Source organism: Perca flavescens, chromosome 4 (assembly GCF_004354835.1).
Source record: "Perca flavescens isolate YP-PL-M2 chromosome 4, PFLA_1.0, whole genome shotgun sequence".
Classification (NCBI taxonomy): Eukaryota; Metazoa; Chordata; class Actinopteri; order Perciformes; family Percidae; genus Perca; species Perca flavescens.
In genome coordinates, this window is record NC_041334.1 from 27,713,105 (window position 1) to 27,732,230 (window position 19,126).

Sequence of the window (19,126 nt, forward strand, 5' to 3'; positions counted from 1 at the left end):
TAATACTGAAAAAGATACTATAACGTTACTTACTTTACAAGTTAAGATTTTACATTCAAAACATACGATGATCATGTAAAAATATAATGCATTTAAATAGATTAAACTACCCAACGCTTTAAATAGTTTAAATGAGCTCCATCTGAACTACAGCAATATAAATGCTAGCTACTTACGCATTAATGCATCAATAACATAATAACGTTGTTTGAGATGGTTAGAGCATAGGGTTAGAGTAAGACCGTCAGCACCGCCTGACAAGCTAAAACCAGGGCAAACTTTTCTTCTACCCATTGACCAATCAGAACAGTTGTGTTAGTGCACATGCGCATTGAGTCTTAAACTTACAGTTGATATGGAAAGATGATACGACTTTGGCAGAATTTAGCTTGATAACGTGCTACTTAGCTACCTTTAAATTTACACATATTGGGTCAGTTTAAAAGCAGCTTTAATCGTCAAAACACAACCTGTAATTTAACCCTCCCATAAAGTGTACCCAGGTAAGGGCGTTTTTTATACTATGACGATAAGCGTCACGTTATAGCCGCTGCCAACAGGACAGCTAACACACCATGGGAACTTGTTAGCTATATCACACTGTAGATCGACAGTGTTGGCGCACCAGGGTTTATGTTATCGGGTTTGCTGGAAGGGTTTAAAGGTGATGAAGGCTGCTCTGGTTCACATACATCGTTAGTTAGCGGACAGGCTTGGTTTAATTTTTTAGCTAGGTTTGGTTTAACTGCAGCCACATCACCATGTAGCTAGCTAACGTTAAGTTATCAGGACGAGAGGTCAAAAGTTGAAGTTCAGGTTAGCTCTTTACTACTAACGTTACTTACTCTGGGAGTTTGTAAAATCAATTGACAGTATTTAAACATTATCAGAGTAAGTTGTATTATACAGGACAACATGCTGTTATTAATACCACAAGTGTTGCTGGAGTTTTTAGTTTTGACCCATTAATATTGCTTTCCTTAACTACATGATATTGTGCTGGAAACCCCTACTCTACTAGAGTAGGATATTTGACAGCCATACCCTAGCTAAATTAACTGAATTTGGTCCTCTGTCCTTTTGTCAGGCAAGTTTAAGGTGTTAGTTGCTGAAATGTAACCGTGAATGGGATACACGGGAAACAAATATCTTATATATTATATATCTTCTATATCTCCTTCTAACAAATATCCGAGGTGTGTGCATGTTCTTCAAGTTTTTAAATTTCCTGATTAGACAGAGCCAGAGATAACTCTTCTTTTAACCATTAGAACAGCTGAATGCTTATTATTGTTAAACATAGCAGTGTTGGCGTTGGAGATGGAGGGTTTTATATTTTTGTGGAGCTGCAGAGTTCTCATTTTAAAAAAAAATAGTAAGAATGTTTTTGTATTAATTCAGGAAGAAGATCTAGTTTGTCATGTAGGATTCTTGTTTAACATTTTGAATCAGTTTTCTTTGGCATTATTGTGTTGAGATTTATGTTTTCTTTTACATGGGGTATGAAACCCTGCAAGGGCCATCATTTGAGGGGTGTAACATTAGAGATAATTTGCCAGTTTGGGAGTTGTCATAGATTTAGTGATTGTAAAAGCTGTTCTGTGCAGATTAGGCCTCTATCGTGTTTGTTGAGGCCAAGGCTTTTTGGAGAAGTTTGATGAATGGATGATCAAGTAGTGTGGTTTCTTACTAGGCTTACCAATTTTTAATTTGCATGTACAACCTTGGCCAATCTAACTTTAGAACATTTGGTAAAGTCAAAATGAATCATGTAGTTGATGACATCAATTTTAATTGCTGAACTTCATACTGAGTGCTGTCATTGGATAATGTTTAGCGTATTATATGGATTCAGTTTTACCAAATTATTAGCTGCTGCTGGGAAAACATTGTCAGAGTCTAACTCTTTTATCACCACACATAAACATGGTTGATCATGGTGTTTGACAAGATTAGTGCGACATTGTGAGTGATCGTGATCTGATCTAGTGAGATTACTTCCACCATCCTCCAAAAGAATGTTTTTATTCTTTCATTTTATCTTAAGTTACAGACAGTTAAGATAAAGTCCTTGTGTTGAACCCTGTAACACGGCTGACTGAATAAACTGTTATTAGAAGGGTGTGTTTAACAGGGATCTCATTTAGTACTTATGTTGGTGTGTGACACATGGTCGTTTGAGAGCTGTTTGGACTTGATTGAGTTTTGGAAAAATGATTGAATCAAACTGATGCACCTGAACCACCCGTGATCATCACGTATGTCTAAATGACAATGGTATTAAACTGTAGGATCATTTGTACTAGTTCAGGATCATAGCTGGCTTGGTTTTGATCATGGGTCTTTATGAGCCACAATAATATAATAATTGAAACCTCATTTTGTACTATTTGTAGTGTGTTCATTCACTAACTGTGACTGCTGCCTGCAGCCACATGAGGACACACGAGTGCCTTAACAGATGAAGAAAACTGAAGTGTCCCGCAGCCAAGTTACATAAAACTTTCTTTGGTATATTTGTTTTGTGGAATGATCATTGCGTTTTAGCTGACACTCTCTTATCTCAACTGAAAATGTTTCTGTTTAAATCTGAAAAAAAGGAGCACAGACGATTGCAAGAGCTGTGGACAACTGATAATTTTTCGTTGTAGTAGAGAGTCATATAGTTCAATGTATTGTTGGAAAAACCTTATTTTGATATTCTTATAGTAATATCTTTATAGTAAAAAAATGGCGGTCATTTCAAAATAACTTTGTGGAAAGGTTGATTCATTTTGACATATGAGGTTTTAGGGGTTTATGTGGTTCTTATACTAGAAACCGCACATATTTTGCTGGTAACCAATAGTATTACTTGAATTCTAATTTTGTTAAATTAATTGTTGCTACTAAGAAAAGTACCACAGGTACAAAGGACCTTATGGCCCGTTACTCAGCGCATGTGTTAAGTTGTAAACCAGAGGAAGTGGCACTCTGATGGAAACTTTGACTGTTGGGAAAGCTGCTCCGTCTGCTGCCTCAGCTCGTCTTATACCTCACATGGTCCCATAGTCATGTGCTTTTAGAGGAGCTACATTCTCTGTCTCACAGAATGTGGGGCTATTAAAATGCAGTTTTCTGGCTGGACTGAGGTGTTGTATTTCATCTTTTGGGTGGTAAGTTTAGTTAAGAAGTGAATCTGTGTGTGAGAGGAAGGATCCACGAGGTGGATGTGAAACTCTGACGCCAGTGGTCAACTCAAGGTTTCCGGTTAGTGCTTCTCTTTAATCTAGTGAGTGACCTCTCACATGCTGTTAATGTTGCTTAGTCATTTTTATGACTCGTGAATTCTGTTGCTATTGATGGGGGAAAGAATAATAAGTGTTGCACAGTCATGTCTTTTGTTCAAGTTGTTTGTTCCTCATGTGAAAAGATGACATGTCATTTAAGCTTGTTAGTTTAGAGAGCAAAGCGTCACTTAGGTGATAATTACTGTTTTTCCCCTCACGTCTTTCATGCACCTTCAGATTATGTAACTGTTGTTGTCTTATTCCAGGGAGGCTGATATTCATCCCTCAAGTTCCCAGGGATCCCTCAGCCTGCCCTGATGAAGGCCGAGCAAGACGGAGACCTCCTCGAAGGTAACTGCTTAAGATAACAGAAACATGACCATCACATTACAGACACACCTGCCATGTTCTCCAACGTTAAACACTCTGGGCATTCGGGTCAGGCTGCAATACACATTCTGTGTCAGTATGAATGTTGACGGAGCAGCTTAAAACAACGTTTTGTATTGGATGCATGTAACCACAGCGCCATGGTTTAACTTTTGAAACCTCATGCTCAACATATTTACATAAAGGAAGATTTCTTTTCTTCATTCCTTCAAAATGCTTTTAATTTCCCTTGCTTCTTTTGTGAACTTTATCACTGCTTGTGTGTTGCTGTGTGATTCGTTGAAGTGTAAAGGGCAAGTCCCTCTCTTTGCGGGTCATTTATAGAAATGTGATGTCGTTGTGACATCTAATGACAAAAAAAGTGATCGTCGTGTGTCGTTTAAAAGCCGAGTCACTGTTCGGGAACAGTGGACTTTGGGATCAGCAGTGGGTTGGACATGAAGGGAGGAAAGGATGAAAAGTCCAAACTCAGTGAGTAGTACACATAGTTTACTGGTAGATTTAAGTTTGTAAATATTGAATATTCTTTAGTCTTTTGTTTGTAATAATTTTTCTTTAATTGTGTTCTTATAACTGATGTTGATGGAGTCATTGGTTTTAAGATTTGAATGATGTGGCCCAAATCACAGGTTATTACTGAGCAAATCTATCTATAATTTCAGGTGTGTGTGTGTGTGTGTGTGTGTGTGTGTGTGTGTGTGTGTGTGTGTGTGTGTGTGTGTGTGTGTGTGTGTGTGTGTGTGTGTGTGTGTGTGTGTGTGTGTGTGTGTGTGTGTGTGTGTGTGTGTGTGTGTGTTCAAACTTGACAGGTGTCTTGCTACGGGCACGAGTAAGTGCAGTGCCAATTTTGATGTTTGATAAGAAGTAAGAAATGCAAAATATATCGTTAAATATATAGGTAAAAGAAGCACACATTGGCTTTTGCCGTTCTAGCCGCTGGCCACTCCCCCTCTCACACTGAGGACCAGAGACAGAGAGCAGCAGAGCTTTGGCAGCTAAAATGTGACATACACCCCAGACCCACAAAAATGTGCAAAGTTGCACTACTTTGGACTGTCTTTGACTTTGAATAAACAAACGACAATTCCCAAATGTGGTGGTGATGGCGCAGTGGATATGACACCTGCCTTTGGTGTGGGAGATCTGGGTTCGATTCCCACTGTGATACATCTACCAATGTGTCCCTGAGCAAGACACTTAACCCCTAGTTGCTCCAGAGGCGTGCGATCTCTGACATATATAGCAACTGTAAGTCGCTTTGGATAAAAGCGTCAGCTAAATGACATGTAATGTAATGTTTCATAATCCCACACATGCAAACTACAACAAGTGCAGGCAGAACGTGATGCCACTTATAGGCAGGCTATCTATCTTATAAAGCGAGACGTATCAGGTATGTGTGTCCGTGTTTGGGGGGGTAACCTGCACATCAGCGCCTCTGACTCTTTTCCTGCTATTGTATTGAATTGCTGTGAGCTGGCAGAACATAACGTAGCCTAATCTCTGAGATTATTCCTTCAGAGCGCTGTGCAATGCGAGCAAATCTCAGAGCTGAACCGGGCAGACACATCAGTTTTCATCAGACTGACCCTGGGTCGGGTTAATTAAGTCGCAAAATACCCCCGCAAAGCAAATCCTCTACTTCACCGTTAACAGTCAAGCCACTAAACCTGTATGGAAATGAACACCTCTGCTGAAATGTTAAATTCGTTAACGATCCGACACACACACACACACACACACATACATACATACACACACACACACACACACACACACACACACACACACACACACACACACACACACACACACACACACACACATACATACATACATACATACATACATACATACATACATACACACATATACACGTATACACATACATACACAGTCCGGTTCTGGTGGTTGATGAACGCAGATATGTGCTGTTTAGCTCTCATATCGGTCCAGGTGGGTAGCGCACTGCCATGAGTCCATGACTCTAATGTCTGGAAATTAAGAACTCTCTGCACTGGTGGTGGATGTCGTTGATCCAATAATGATGTCTGCATATTCCACTTAGGAGAGGTCCTGGTATTGTACATGCTGACTCACTGAAACAGCTTACTGGGACACTTGATGGAACTGAACCATTGTTAAGGTTATCAATTTCAGCTGTGTTTTTCCTACTATGACAAGTCAAAATGTGCGCTGTGAAAAAGGTCCATTGGTGGATAGGACATGGAGCAGGGGACTGACAGCGACATAACCAATCACATTATGACAGATGCTCCACTTAGCACCAATTGCAATGTTTAATTTTAAATGAATTTAGCCTACTGGCAGTCTGGCACACGTGGTTGCTCAGTGGGTGCTCTTTATTTGTGCCTATGTCTTCCTCTGATGTAGAAGTAGCCTACACTAAGTCAATAGATAGTAAGCTATACAGTGGAGTTGCATATGAAGTGGTTAAGGGTCCTTCTGTAAGTCATTTTGGGGTACACTTTGGTTTTGATAAATTCTACAAGCAGCAACACCACAGGCCGAGTAAACAGCCCGTTCCAAACAGGCACATTTTTAACGGTCACTGCACTAGCGCATGTAAATTGAACTAAATCACTTATGTAGCAGTTTTGAAAGCGAGGTTAAATTGCTTTTTGCTTATCAGCAGTGAGGTTTTCGCGATGTTTGCTTCTGGTCATTAAACTGGCTCAAATGGCTTAATCTTTAAGTGTATGCAGTAAAGCTCCTTCACACACGTCTCCAATACTCTGACTAAAGATTTAATAGAGCTGTGCTTTGTGCTCTTTCAAGTTATTTAAGACAGCTAGAAATGTCTGGTTTGGTTTATTTTTATTTGCAGAGCTGTTGCTGTTCTGCATGTATCTGCTGTATCTCTGTTCAAATTTAAAATCTCACTGGTCTCTCTTTAGAAGGCAGCCTAATTTATAAAAGAAAATCCAGTTTAGCGAGATCCCACTTTCTTTCTTTTTATAACGTAAATAAAAAAATTTAGTTTAGCTCAGAAGAAAGTTGTTTTTTTTTGTCTTTTTTTTTAAGTGGAGAGTTTGGTTATGGATTTGTTGAAAATAAGCAAAGGTTGCACTTGCAAAAGTGTTAGTCGTGTAGCACAGCAGAGCTCTAGAAATTATTCTTCATTTTCCATGAGATAGATGCCATAATATACAATAAGGTGACTCAAATAATGTTGCAGGGCCAACAGCACATTGTTGCAGTAATTGTGTCACATCCATGAAAATTTCAGCATTGAATGGGTCCGTGAAAAGTTATCGTAACTGATCAGAATGTTATCCAGGTAGAAAAAAAAATAGATTTTCCGTAATGGCACCTGCCTTGAGATACAGAAAGTGTGGAATTAATGGAAGACTTATTAGTGTTCCAGCAGTGGATAACTTTTTCTCTGTTTATGTTACTCTTACTATTCTCTCATCACTAATTTTAGTTTTTCTCCTCTTTGGTTTTGTTAGAAGACTCCCCTCAGGAGGATGGAGTCCAGACTAACCAGTTCAGCTCCATCTCTCCTCCGGTCTCACCAGTGGCCCAGGATGAACCCTTCTCCACATATTTTGAAGACAAGGTGGCCATTCCCGAGAATGTCAGCCAGGTACTGTCTCACAGCCGCTGTTTCATGTAAAATAAGCAGAAAAACTGAAGTTTAAAATTTTGGTTCATTTGTAATCATGTACGGAATGTAGTCGCTGGGTTTATCTGTTTGAAATATCAAATATAATCCTTTTTATCCTTGTTGGACAGTTTATTAGAATTTGTTAGATTTGGGAATCAAAACACATTTTCTTTTGGAATTGAAACAATACTACAAATTACAACATAGGTAATAATGATGAAATTCTGCTGTCCCTCAATTCAGGTGTTCAGTTTCCGTAAGCTCTGGGCCTTCACCGGACCAGGGTTTCTGATGAGCATTGCTTACTTGGATCCAGGGAACATTGAGTCTGACCTGCAGTCTGGAGCTAAAGCTGGCTTTAAGGTGATATACAGTATAAAAAACATGTTAATCTAGACATCCAAACAAAACATGGCTGTTCTGCAAGTTTACTTTGCTGGGTAATGGATGTGGGTTTAGGACAAAATGTGAACCATAATACAGTGTCCTTTTGATTGGTATCTATTTTAGCTTTTTTATTTTTTAACTCTATATTTGAGGAAGTGGTTCCACAGATTTTTGTTGTTCTCTTCACAACGATACATATCTTCTCCCCTTTTCCCTAAAAGTGTCATTATTAGAGCTGTCAGCATTAACGCGTTAATCGCGACGCGATTAAGGGCCGAGCATAACGCGTTAATTTTTTTAATCGGATGCTGCCATTTATTAATTTATTTTCACTTCACTCTGCTTCACGTCGTGCCTAACAGGCTACTATTTTGACCCTTTGCCGCACCGTTACTTATCATCAAGCTGACATACTTCCTCCTAACACATCCTCCTGCTGCTGCTGGCTGCAGGCATGATGGAGAAATGCACCAGCAACACAATTATAAATGGAGCTTTTTATTTTCCAAAACTCATGGACGGCTGAAAGAAATTGCACATTGTGTAAAGCCAAATTAAAATATCACCGAAGCACATCAAGCTTGAGCTACCAGCTACGAGCTAAGCATATTTTGGAGAGTGCTACTCGCCGACCTGTTATTGAAACCAAAGTGCAAACGCTGTCTCATCAATCGGTGATCACTATCCGTCAGTGAGTAATCACAATGATTTAGAAGTTACTGCACGCTATATTGACTCTGTTAAGTAGGGTTGGGTACCGAAATATGCCGACCTAAACGGTAGTAACAAGACCGAATAAGGACGAAAATGTATGTGCCTCATTTCGATGTCTGACTTGACACTACACCTGACAGCATGTAACGTTAGCCTACCTTTAGCTAGCAGCTGGATTAAACACGGTTATTCATAAACTTTCCCTCTTTGATGAAGTGGAAACAGATGATCAGAAATGCTGACAGTTAACGTTAAACAGTGTAAAGTGTAACTGTATTTCACTGTAGAGGATCCCAACACCGAGACCTAAGAGTCTGCTCTGCAGCGCAGCAGCTGCCGCTGTCGGAATTAAACAACACAGACAGTGCATTCACTTAAAACAGGTAGCCTCGTGGTGCATTCACATTAATTGTAAAATACCCTTTTCCCATCTGGTGGTTGTTTTTGTCGTTCAACAGCAATTTACTAGTGAAATAAGTTATTGTTATAGTAATTACATAAATCTTTAAATTTATCCTTCTTTTTTTAGCTCCTATGGGTGCTCCTTGGAGCCACTGTCATTGGGCTGCTGTTGCAGAGGTTAGCTGCACGCCTCGGGGTCGTCACTGGGATGCACTTGGCTGAAGTCTGCAACCGCCAATATCCCACGGTGAGCATTCCCTACTCTCATTACACATGAACTTCTCTTTTCTTGTTGTACATTAACTTTTTATGCATGGGATTGTACTTGTGTAAAATCTCTTTTCTTTTTCAGGTTCCTCGGATCATCCTGTGGCTGATGGTGGAGCTGGCAATTATTGGCTCAGACATGCAGGAGGTCATTGGCTGTGCCATAGCTTTCAACCTTCTCTCTGTGGGCAGGTACCTTCTTCACTGCTTGTCCATGAAAAGTGACTGCAAACATTTTTAAAGATTTACAAAGACTCTGTTTCTGATGATGGTGAGGACGGAGTTACTGTAGTTCTTCTCTTTCTCCTCCAGGATTCCACTGTGGGCAGGAGTCCTCATCACCATCACAGACACATTTGTGTTCCTCTTTCTAGACAAATACGGTACGGATACACCATCACTTACTCATCAATCAATGTCTAAAGAAGCTGTGCATCTCCGTGTTGATACAGTTTGTATCTCCTTGTAGGCCTGAGGAAACTTGAAGCTTTCTTTGGCTTCCTCATCACCGTAATGGCTCTGAGCTTTGGTTACGAGGTAATAGGACTTTGCAGTTTCCAATATAATTAAAGTGTTTGTTAACAGCTGACAGAGTTTTTGCCAAGACGTTTATGACACCATGAAATGTTTGACTCTCTTTTTTTTGCCTGTCTGTAGTACGTGCTGGTAAGTCCAGACCAAGGGGAGCTGCTGAAGGGGATGTTCTTGCCGTACTGTGCCGGCTGTGGGCCTCCGCAGTTGGAGCAGGCAGTGGGAATCGTAGGCGCCGTCATCATGCCCCACAACATCTACCTGCACTCAGCGCTGGTCAAGGTTAAAAAGCATATTAGAACTTGTCACTGACTCTAGGAGAAGCTGAAGAACTTTTTGACAAACACAGAAACCAGTGAAGACTTTTTTTCAAGTTTCTGGAGTATTTCTAAATACATGTTCATGTCAAATTGACTCTTGTCAATAATTTTTGATAAACTGATTAGCCGTTCCATCCATATTTTTTATACAATTTACAAAAGTTACAGCATATTTGTCATTGTTTGACACAAAGTATACACAGTATGAATTATACCCATAAGCTCAGCAGTATGAATGCAGTTTTAAAACATTCCTAAAGCAGACTTTGGGTGTTGGATGAAATTTGAGAGTTTTCCTGTTTACTTCCTTATGTGCCAGTCTCGGGACATCGATCGCAAAAATAAGAAAGAAGTAAAGGAAGCCAACAAGTACTACTTCATCGAGTCAACTGTCGCTCTCTTCGTCTCCTTCCTCATCAACGTCTTTGTCGTAGCAGTCTTTGCCCAGGCCTTCTACGGGAAAACTAATATTGAAATGGTGGGTGTACAATATTAAGAATCCACTCCTCTTTACTGCTGAAGCCTGTGTCTTTCATATGGAAACAGTAGAATAATTGTTTTCTGATAAGTGCTGCTGACACGCAGTATCCAGAGCTTTAAGTTGTGGTTCATTATGTGGGTGTGTCCCTGGTTGCAGAATAAGGAGTGCAATGCAACCGGCAGCCCTCACTCAGGTCTCTTCCCTCTCAACAACGGCACACTGGAGGTGGACATCTACAAAGGGGTATGTTTGGTCATCACCACAACAACAATAAATCACAGTTGTATTGACGTCGGAGGACATATAACATCACTTACTGTTGGTACTTTCACTTCCTTTTGGTATATTTATTTTAGTAATTCTATACTATATTCATACAACAAGTTATGTCGTATGGAAAAGAGACAAACCTTTTCATGGCAGACATTTGAGCTGTGTCCCAATTCCATGCTACATACTAATTGTATGTAGTATATGTTATATACTAATCTGTATTGTGCTGTTTTTTGCAGTTAGTATACAATAAATCAACATACTTAACCATTTATACTAACAGGAAATTATGCAATATGTGCATGATTGACTGAGGTACTCTGGAAAGTTAAGATAACTACCAAAGATGTTTTTACATTCACAGATTTTTTTCAAATTAAATAAATGCTATTCAAGTGCATTTCATGTATGGCACAATAATGTAGGATATTCTGGTAAAATCAAGAGCCGGATGCTCTTGATTTTTTTAGAGTTTTACTACCATTTGAGCTACATAAAGAATATGTCGATGACATGAGACTTATGTTCTCCTACTATTCTCTGCTGCTCTCATTCTCTCTGTAAAAGACAAATGACGGACGATGAAAAAATAATGAATATTTCATACTGACTTTTACTCCTTGAACAGCTTTCCCCTTCCTTCCTGCATTTCAACCACTGATGATAGATAATTCATTTCTCTGTGGGTATGTCTGTTTGTTCAGGGAGTGGTCCTGGGCTGTGTCTTTGGGCCTGCAGCCCTCTACATCTGGGCAATAGGGATCCTGGCAGCTGGACAGAGTTCCACCATGACAGGCACTTACTCTGGGCAGTTTGTCATGGAGGTAAGAGTGCCTATTGGTTATATACCTGGAAACGGGTAAACACTAAAACAAAGAAAAGTGTGTGTGCTCATGTTTTTACTTTTGTGTTTGCAAAGGGTTTCCTGAACCTACGATGGTCCCGTTTTGCTCGGGTGTTGCTGACCCGCTCCGTTGCCATCATACCTACATTGCTGGTAGCCATTTTTCAGGATGTTCAGCATCTGACCGGGATGAACGACTTCCTCAACGTGCTTCAAAGCATGCAGGTCGGGAAGAATCATTTAAGAAAGCCCTCACAATTAAGTCTGTCAAAAAAATCTATAACATTAACCTTCTCTTACTCTGTCCGATTGTGTTTTACACAATACTGTGAAAATATTCACTTTGACTTGACTTTCCATTCAACAGCTACCATTTGCATTGATCCCAATTCTGACCTTTACCAGTCTGACATCCATAATGAACGACTTTGCAAACGGAATGTGAGTGAAAGATATACGTTTCTTTATCATTCATTCCTCAGGATGTGTTTTAGGATCAAAGTCCATTCAAGTTGAAACTAAGAAAGTGAAAGACGTGATCTCTTTTGGTTCGACAGCCAGTTGGTGAATTTCTTTGTGTTTAGTTATTCATCGACAAATCAAATGCAACTTGTTTGCTCAATGTGACCTGATTGACTCTGTTCCAGACAAGTTTATTATGAACTACGATGTTTATTGAGCGTTTCACCTTCTTCAGACATGTAGACTCATAATTTAATTTGATGCTGTTTATGAAAAAACACATCCAAAGTTGTTTTTAGACAGGCCAAGATTGAGTTACGCAAACTAGGAATTTCCTCAGTGTTACTGTCAGAAGGACACCAGGAGACTGTTAGTTTGAGAAAAAAACATTGTTTCTCAATGGTCTAAATAAACTGCCTGTTTCTTTAGGGTGTGGAAGATTTCCGGAGGTATCGTCATCCTGTTGGTTTGTGCAATCAACATGTACTTTGTGGTGGTTTACGTGACGGCGCTGAACAGTGTGCTGCTCTATGTTTTCGCTGCTCTGCTCTCCATAGCCTATCTGTGCTTTGTAGTCTACCTGGTGAGTAGGATTACTGCAGCACTACATTCATTTCTCAGACACTTTTAGTACATTTTGTAAACTTTTTTTTAATGCAGACAATGATTCTCTGACAAAGTACAGTAGTATAAACTTGCTACTAAGTTTAAATTAATCTTATTTACTTCAGTCTGTCTTGCTCTTTAAGATTTTTTTTACACAAAGATGTGTTTATAGTACATTGCCTACAGACGGGCTTTTAAATATCAATTTTCAAACTAAATTTCAATGAATACATGTCTAATCTTTATACTTGAATTTGTTTCAATTGCACACACACATACACAAGCACAAACAAAAGCAATTTAAGTAAATCAAAATCAAACTTTACTTAAGCAAATTGCCTAACATTCTGCTATTTGGTGCCCCTTTATTGCAGAGGGCAATTTATACAATGAAATATGGATAGCTGTACATGTGCATTTGTTACAATTACATTATTAGGATCAAAAACTAGAGATCCACAACTTTGTTTCACAGCCAAACATTAAGAGAACAACACAAGACATAGTTAAAACTACTCGCTGGTCCAACAGCAAGATGGCACAAACAAAAGCAATTCTCCCTGTTAAATCAAAATCAAAATGATTTTGAAGCTGATGTAAAGGTAAAATAGTGTAATTGCCTAACATTCTGCTATTTGGTGCCATATTTTTAAACTTAACCTGACCATAACATAATTACAAAAAGATAAATATAAAAATAGTTTTATTAATTGTGATGTATCGGACATTTTTCTAATGCTTTAAATAGTATTTGTTTGCAGGATGATGATGGAGTAAACTTAGATTATATTTTGAAAATGGACTGCATTTGGTGTATTGAGGTCTTCTGTCTCACTGTTGTTTTAGTTAAAAAAAAAAATATTAAAAACATATTTCATGCATAAGTGTGACTTCTGTCTCCTGTGTTGTTGTCTGCAGGCATGGCACTGTTTGGTTGCCTTGGGGTTTCCTGCCTGGACTTTGGCAGCAGGGCAATCAAAATGCTGTGCTCATAGAGGATGTCTGAGTAAAATCCTGAGCCAAACAGGACAGTAACCACCAGCATTCCTCTTTCCTCTTGGACACACTGAGCCATGTACACAACCAAGACTTTTCTAGATCATGTAGGATCTTGAAAGCACATTTTCTGCTAATGTCACATGTTTATTTTGTGTCGGGCTGGGTATCAGAGGCAAATATCTATATTCACCTCTGCTTGTAAAGCAGCATACTGTGACAGGAGTGGTTTATACAACATGTAACTCTATTGATTAATAACCCAATGTATCTGTATCTTTAAACCAGATTTTCCATTTTTATAAAATGCTATCTACACTTTAAAAAAAGAAATAGCAGCTCAGCTTGTATTTTCACCACATCTTTGTGAAAGACATTCCCGACAGTTTTCACACACTGTGGTCGTCATGAGGAGAATGACAGAGGATATCAATTAAAAGTTAGATTTTACACCGAAGTTCTAATGTTTTTAGACTTGAGACCACGAGTTGGGTTTAACTTGACATTTTCCTGCCTGTGGGAGAAGCAGAGCATGACTGAGGAAACGCATAATATACAGTAGCTACAAAAGGTTATTCAGCATCAAATAACCTTGAAAAGGCCCATTTGAATTGCCACAATTCAAATAATAATGAAACAAAAAAAAAAGTTTGATCACATAAATGCAAGATAACATACGCATTGTATGAAAGATTCAAGGTTTGCAGTACAACAATAATGGCTGCTGTGTTTCTGCCCAATGTGCTGTGGAGGTTAGATTGAAGCCGTTTCTTTCATATTTTACCGTTGTTTCCATTAAGTAAGAACTGACCCAACTACCTGAAGTAGTGGTCTTTTTAATTTTTTTCTTCCTGGTTATTTCCCTTGTTCCCTAAGACATGTATTTATGCTAGCTGTACCATGCTCTCTGTGAGCCCTCTTACCTCCCAGTGTCCTGGTGGAAGGAGGCGATGCTCATTAATTATTGCCACTCAGTCTACCTCAACATCCTCATCTCATTTAGCTGTACCGTCTCTGTAGCAGTTTGATTCACTGGATTTTTGCATCTAACACTTCAATAGCAATTCATATTTTTAAGAGAATATCATTGTCACATAATTCACAGGACAGTTATGTTAGACCTACCAAAATCACCAAACGATATCCAGCCCCTTATTGTGTGAAAAAAACAAAATGTACCAAAAAACATTTTGGTACATGGTTTTGACATTGTGAGCTGATCCCTGTCTAACATGTCGAAGAAGCTAAAGTGGCAAGTTTTGGTATCCTGCATAAATTATGCTTGTACTTCATTTGTCACATCCCAGTTGTCTGTCTCTGTTCTGTACAAGTACAGAGTGGACATCTGGTCAATACAACCAAGTCTGTGGATGAGGCAAAATCTGTTGAGTTCTGTTATGAGCTTATCAGTGAATTAAAATTGACTGTGAAGGAAGATAAGTTTGTAGCACTGTGCAGTTGATGCAGATGTTGTTTAATCTCTTCTTGACTGAGAGATTAGGTGTTGGATTGTTTTTGCTTTTCTTTAGTGAAACCATGATAAACCTCTACTCCACATATTTTATTTAGTATTGTTTGTCTGTGGGTAAAAGCTTTATAGAAATGCATTGTAATATGTTATATTGCAATACATATGGTTATAATTTGAAAACTTTGAGACTTATTTATACTGCTATGCAGAGAAGGAAAGTCATTTATGTGATGTGGTAGCTTCAAAATAATGTTGTTGTCATAATTATTTTCATGACAAAGCTGTTTAAAGGAGAACTAAAAACAAAAGTCAAAACAAGTAAAGAGGAAGTCAAGATTACTTATGTAGCTCAAAATCACAAGTTTGTCTCAGAGGGATTTACAGTCTGTAATCTATCGTTAAACCCTCGAAAGCAGCAATTCTGTGAATTATATTTCAAAAATGCTACAGCTCCGAATAAAATAAGGTTGAAACAGATTAATTCAAATATAATTCTGGTGCATCTGTTAATTAGGCTACAGTGTGCCTAGCGCTCTGCACTCATTCATTTAAGACTAACTTCAGAAATGTTTTTGTTCTCCCTTCTCAACGTTGGTAGTTTATTTTTAAGTGTATGTGTAGTGTAAAACAATGCAAAGAGAATTAAAACTTGTTTAAGTAAAATTAATTATTCATATTTTAATTTAAAATAAGTGCCATCATTTCCACTATCGGGTGCCGTAGATTACAGCACAATCTGCCTTCACACAGCTTTGTATCGGTCTAACATGGCTAAACACAAGTTTAGCAGCAGCAGCAGTTTTGATGTAGAAATTAATATGTGGACAACAGCACAACAGCTTTCCTGTTGGTCTAATCCAAGTATCCGTTATGTAGTAACGAAATGAACTGTGTAGCATACAGTTCATGTGATCACATTAACGATCTCAGGTTCTTTCAGAAGTTATTGATTTTTAATGTTCGCAGTGTGGTGAATCAGTTTCAGCACTCCGGTTCAGAGTTCTCAAAAGCGTTCATAAAGTTTCTCAAGGTTTTCAGGCTTCTGTGACTTCATACAGTGTCACATGAATACTTCACTGGCAAAAAAAGAAAAAACATGGCAAAGGCACATTTAAACTCTTACAGAGAAACCTTAAAGTAAACCAGTAAAGTATACACTGAAGCTATCACTCATTTATACTCTTGGGATTGAATGAAAAAGTGTCTGTCCTTGCTACTGGATAAAGCACCCCATGTGTTCAAAATAAATGGGAAATAATGGATATGTGGACATTTGTTGGCGTTTTCTGTCTGAATATTTAAAGGATTCATGCATTATGTGTTTTAACTGTTTTAAATAGAAAGACAATTATATTAAAAAGGTAATTAAAAAAAGGACCATGTTCTGAAAAATGACTAGAGAATTATGTTAAAGGTGCTGTAGGTAGGATTGTGAAGATCTGGGCTTTAGCCAAAGAATTTGAACATCGACAACTTCTCAGTCCCTCCCCCTCTTTCTGCTTAAGCCCAAAACGGTCTCCTAAGCCCCTCCCCCCACAAGGGAGACTGAATGCATGTACATGAGCAGTGATTGACATGCCCCCCGGCCCTGATTGGTGCATCTGAACAGGGAGCTGTGGATTTTTGCAAATCTCACTACAGGCTGGAGGTGGTGCCAGAGGAGCTGCTTCATAGTTCTACTTGAACATAGGGTCAGTTTCAGCAAATATGACAGAAAGTTGTTTTAAAAATGTCTTACCTACTGCATCTTTAAGATGGACGTTTTCTCCTGAAAATAACAATGTTAAAATATGGTAATGGTTTCTGTTTTGTGGCAGTTTTGTGACAAAACGTAACTTGTCTTACTGTACATCCTGCTATAATGTAAAATAAGCAAGATGTGTTGGACACACTTTAAACCGTATACATTCCTTTTTTCCTGGATTAAAGATCAATTTTTTATTTATTTTTTATTTAAACAACAAAAACGGAACAGACAAACACACATGAACAAGAACAACCCCCATGTCCCACCCTCCGCAGTCTCGAGGAAAAGAAAGAAAAAAATAAAATAAACAAAAACAGAAATCGCACCTTGCCTAGTCGCCCTCCTCTACTTCTTGTGATGCCGAGGTCATTAGGACTGATACTTGGCTACTGCACCTTTCCGTAGGTCTATAGTCAATGGTTTATTGTTCTTTGTTTTTACTTTATACAGCCAGGGTTGATAGAACATTATGGTAGGCAATAGAAATGCTTTTTTGCAGGACTTTCCAGGATTAAATGAGGAAAGTTGGGTTTGGAAAGTATCACTTTGACCCAAGGTGAGCACCCTTAATTAATCTGTAAAACAATCAAATTCAAATTGTGAGCTGATTGGACCATATTCACAACTAATCAAAACCCAGCATTGATTGTGATCTTTTCCTCATATTAGTATTACATATTTCATTTCGCATATGTTTTCTAAATTGCAATACAGTAAACCACTTACACTTGTCATTCTGGGTATCTGCAGTTTCTAGGTTTATATTGCCTGAGAAAAGCTAGCCTATATGTAGATGTATGTAGTTGTGTGTTTTTTCTTTCCAGGTAAACAGAGTAGGGTCAGAGTATGTTCTTAATTTTTATAATTTATATTTTACACTTTGAGAATTCGAGAATTAGGTGTAATCAATTAGCCTGACAAGCCAGACCCACATTTGCTGCCGCTAGGGTGCGTCTAGATTTCTAGGCTAGTAATCAATATAAATTGTGGCAAAATCATATGAATTCTTTCTTTTTATAATTCAGGTTGTCCTCATGAATGATAAAATAATGCTAAGCTGATTCATGTGATGAGTTAACCGTCCGTAGACAGCACTCTCCTCACCAATAAAATCTCCATCTCTTCTCTCTCTTTCAGATGCAACTGTCACCACACACAGGCATTTTCTTGATGAGTGACATGGATACTGATAATCTGATTGAGAGATAGGAGGACTCATTGTGAGCGGATATTTAACTGATGACCCGACAGAAGTGTGGGACCACTGAAGCTCGGCCAGTATGTTTGTCTTCACCTCTCTGTGCCTAACGGGTTTCTAAAGTGTCCTTACAGTTCACATTGTGTGGTACACCAGCCAGTGTCTAATCCAATGATGGATGTTTTCCATCGCAAAGGTCTCAGCAAACTCAGCTAAATAATGTTTATGCAAATAATGGTTAAATATGTCAAAAGGATTTAGGTTCCTGTGACCGTAAACTACATCAGGTTTTTGACAAAACAAGTATATTAAGGTCCAATATATCACGTTTGCCAACCAGACGCTACTGTGATGAGATTATTGCTTTCCATTTAGAAATCGCACAACAATTAACTCACTATTCCACATCACTGAGATGCCAGTCTTGAGTTCAGAGACATGCTGCGCTAAAGATGCTATGGGCCTCCATTATGGCCACTAGGCCGCACAATTAATCTAGTTTTTTTTTTTTTTTTTATTTTATTTTTTATTTTCCACTACTTTTGGTTCGGTTTAGCTGACATGACCTAAAAAAAATCTGATTTTGCCATTGTCACACATCCCCACAGAGTGAGAACAGGATAAATATCTGATGTAAATGTTGTATGATTTATTCATAAAAAGGAAAAGTCAAACACCAACGCATGATGTTAACAATTCTTTTATGTGTTTGGTGGGGACTGAACAGCTTCCCTTTTATTCTATTTTATATTCCAATAAAATCTGTAGTTATTTAAAGCATTCGTCTATATGTAGATATTTGACTAAATGTTTTTAAATAATATATTAAATATGACTATACCACTTGAGAAATATACAATATATTTGTGTAATTAGTCAAAATCTTTCTGGTGTTTTATACTAGATAAAAGAGTGACCGTTTTATGTCATTCTATGGCCAGTTATACATCTATTTTAGATTCTAGGAATTTCTGTTCTTGAAGACAAGGTCTGTACTGTACATATCTTTTTTGTATTTTCCAAGTCTTTCAGGACCAGAACAATTGCTAATTGTAAATTTATTAAATTATAGCCACCATGTGTAGGATTTTCAAATTCTATTTCAGTGGTCTTTGGTGGTATAGCATCTAAAAAAAA

General features: G+C 38.3%; 1 protein-coding gene across 4 annotated transcripts; it reads left to right on the plus strand.

Moving 5' to 3' along the window:
* Window positions 1-287: 287 nt before the first annotated feature.
* LOC114553789 (natural resistance-associated macrophage protein 2) lies at window positions 288-18,005 on the plus strand. 4 transcript variants are annotated; one of them, XM_028575143.1, is made up of 17 exons: window positions 288-503; window positions 3,536-3,620; window positions 7,133-7,269; window positions 7,534-7,653; window positions 8,921-9,040; window positions 9,146-9,252; window positions 9,373-9,443; window positions 9,530-9,597; window positions 9,718-9,873; window positions 10,231-10,389; window positions 10,549-10,635; window positions 11,370-11,489; window positions 11,585-11,734; window positions 11,877-11,950; window positions 12,401-12,554; window positions 13,496-13,548; window positions 17,929-18,005. In XM_028575143.1, exons 2-17 carry the CDS (start codon window positions 3,587-3,589, stop codon window positions 17,960-17,962), a joined length of 1,644 nt encoding a protein of 547 aa, XP_028430944.1. In that variant the 5' UTR covers window positions 288-503; window positions 3,536-3,586; the 3' UTR covers window positions 17,963-18,005. The 4 variants fall into 4 exon arrangements, with proteins under 4 accessions (XP_028430944.1, XP_028430945.1, XP_028430946.1 ...); XM_028575144.1 differs by lacking the exon at window positions 288-503 and adding an exon at window positions 572-664; XM_028575145.1 differs by lacking the exon at window positions 288-503 and adding an exon at window positions 3,141-3,249.
* The last annotated feature ends 1,121 nt before the right edge of the window (window positions 18,006-19,126 follow it).

Coding starts and splice junctions, on each gene's coding strand:
- LOC114553789 (XM_028575143.1), top strand. CDS start 3,587: ATGAAGGCCGAGCAAGACGGAGACCTCCTCGAAG. Junction 11,490..11,584: donor CTGGGCAGTTTGTCATGGAG/GTAAGAGTGCCT, acceptor GTGTTTGCAAAG/GGTTTCCTGAACCTACGATG. Junction 11,735..11,876: donor ACGTGCTTCAAAGCATGCAG/GTCGGGAAGAAT, acceptor TCCATTCAACAG/CTACCATTTGCATTGATCCC.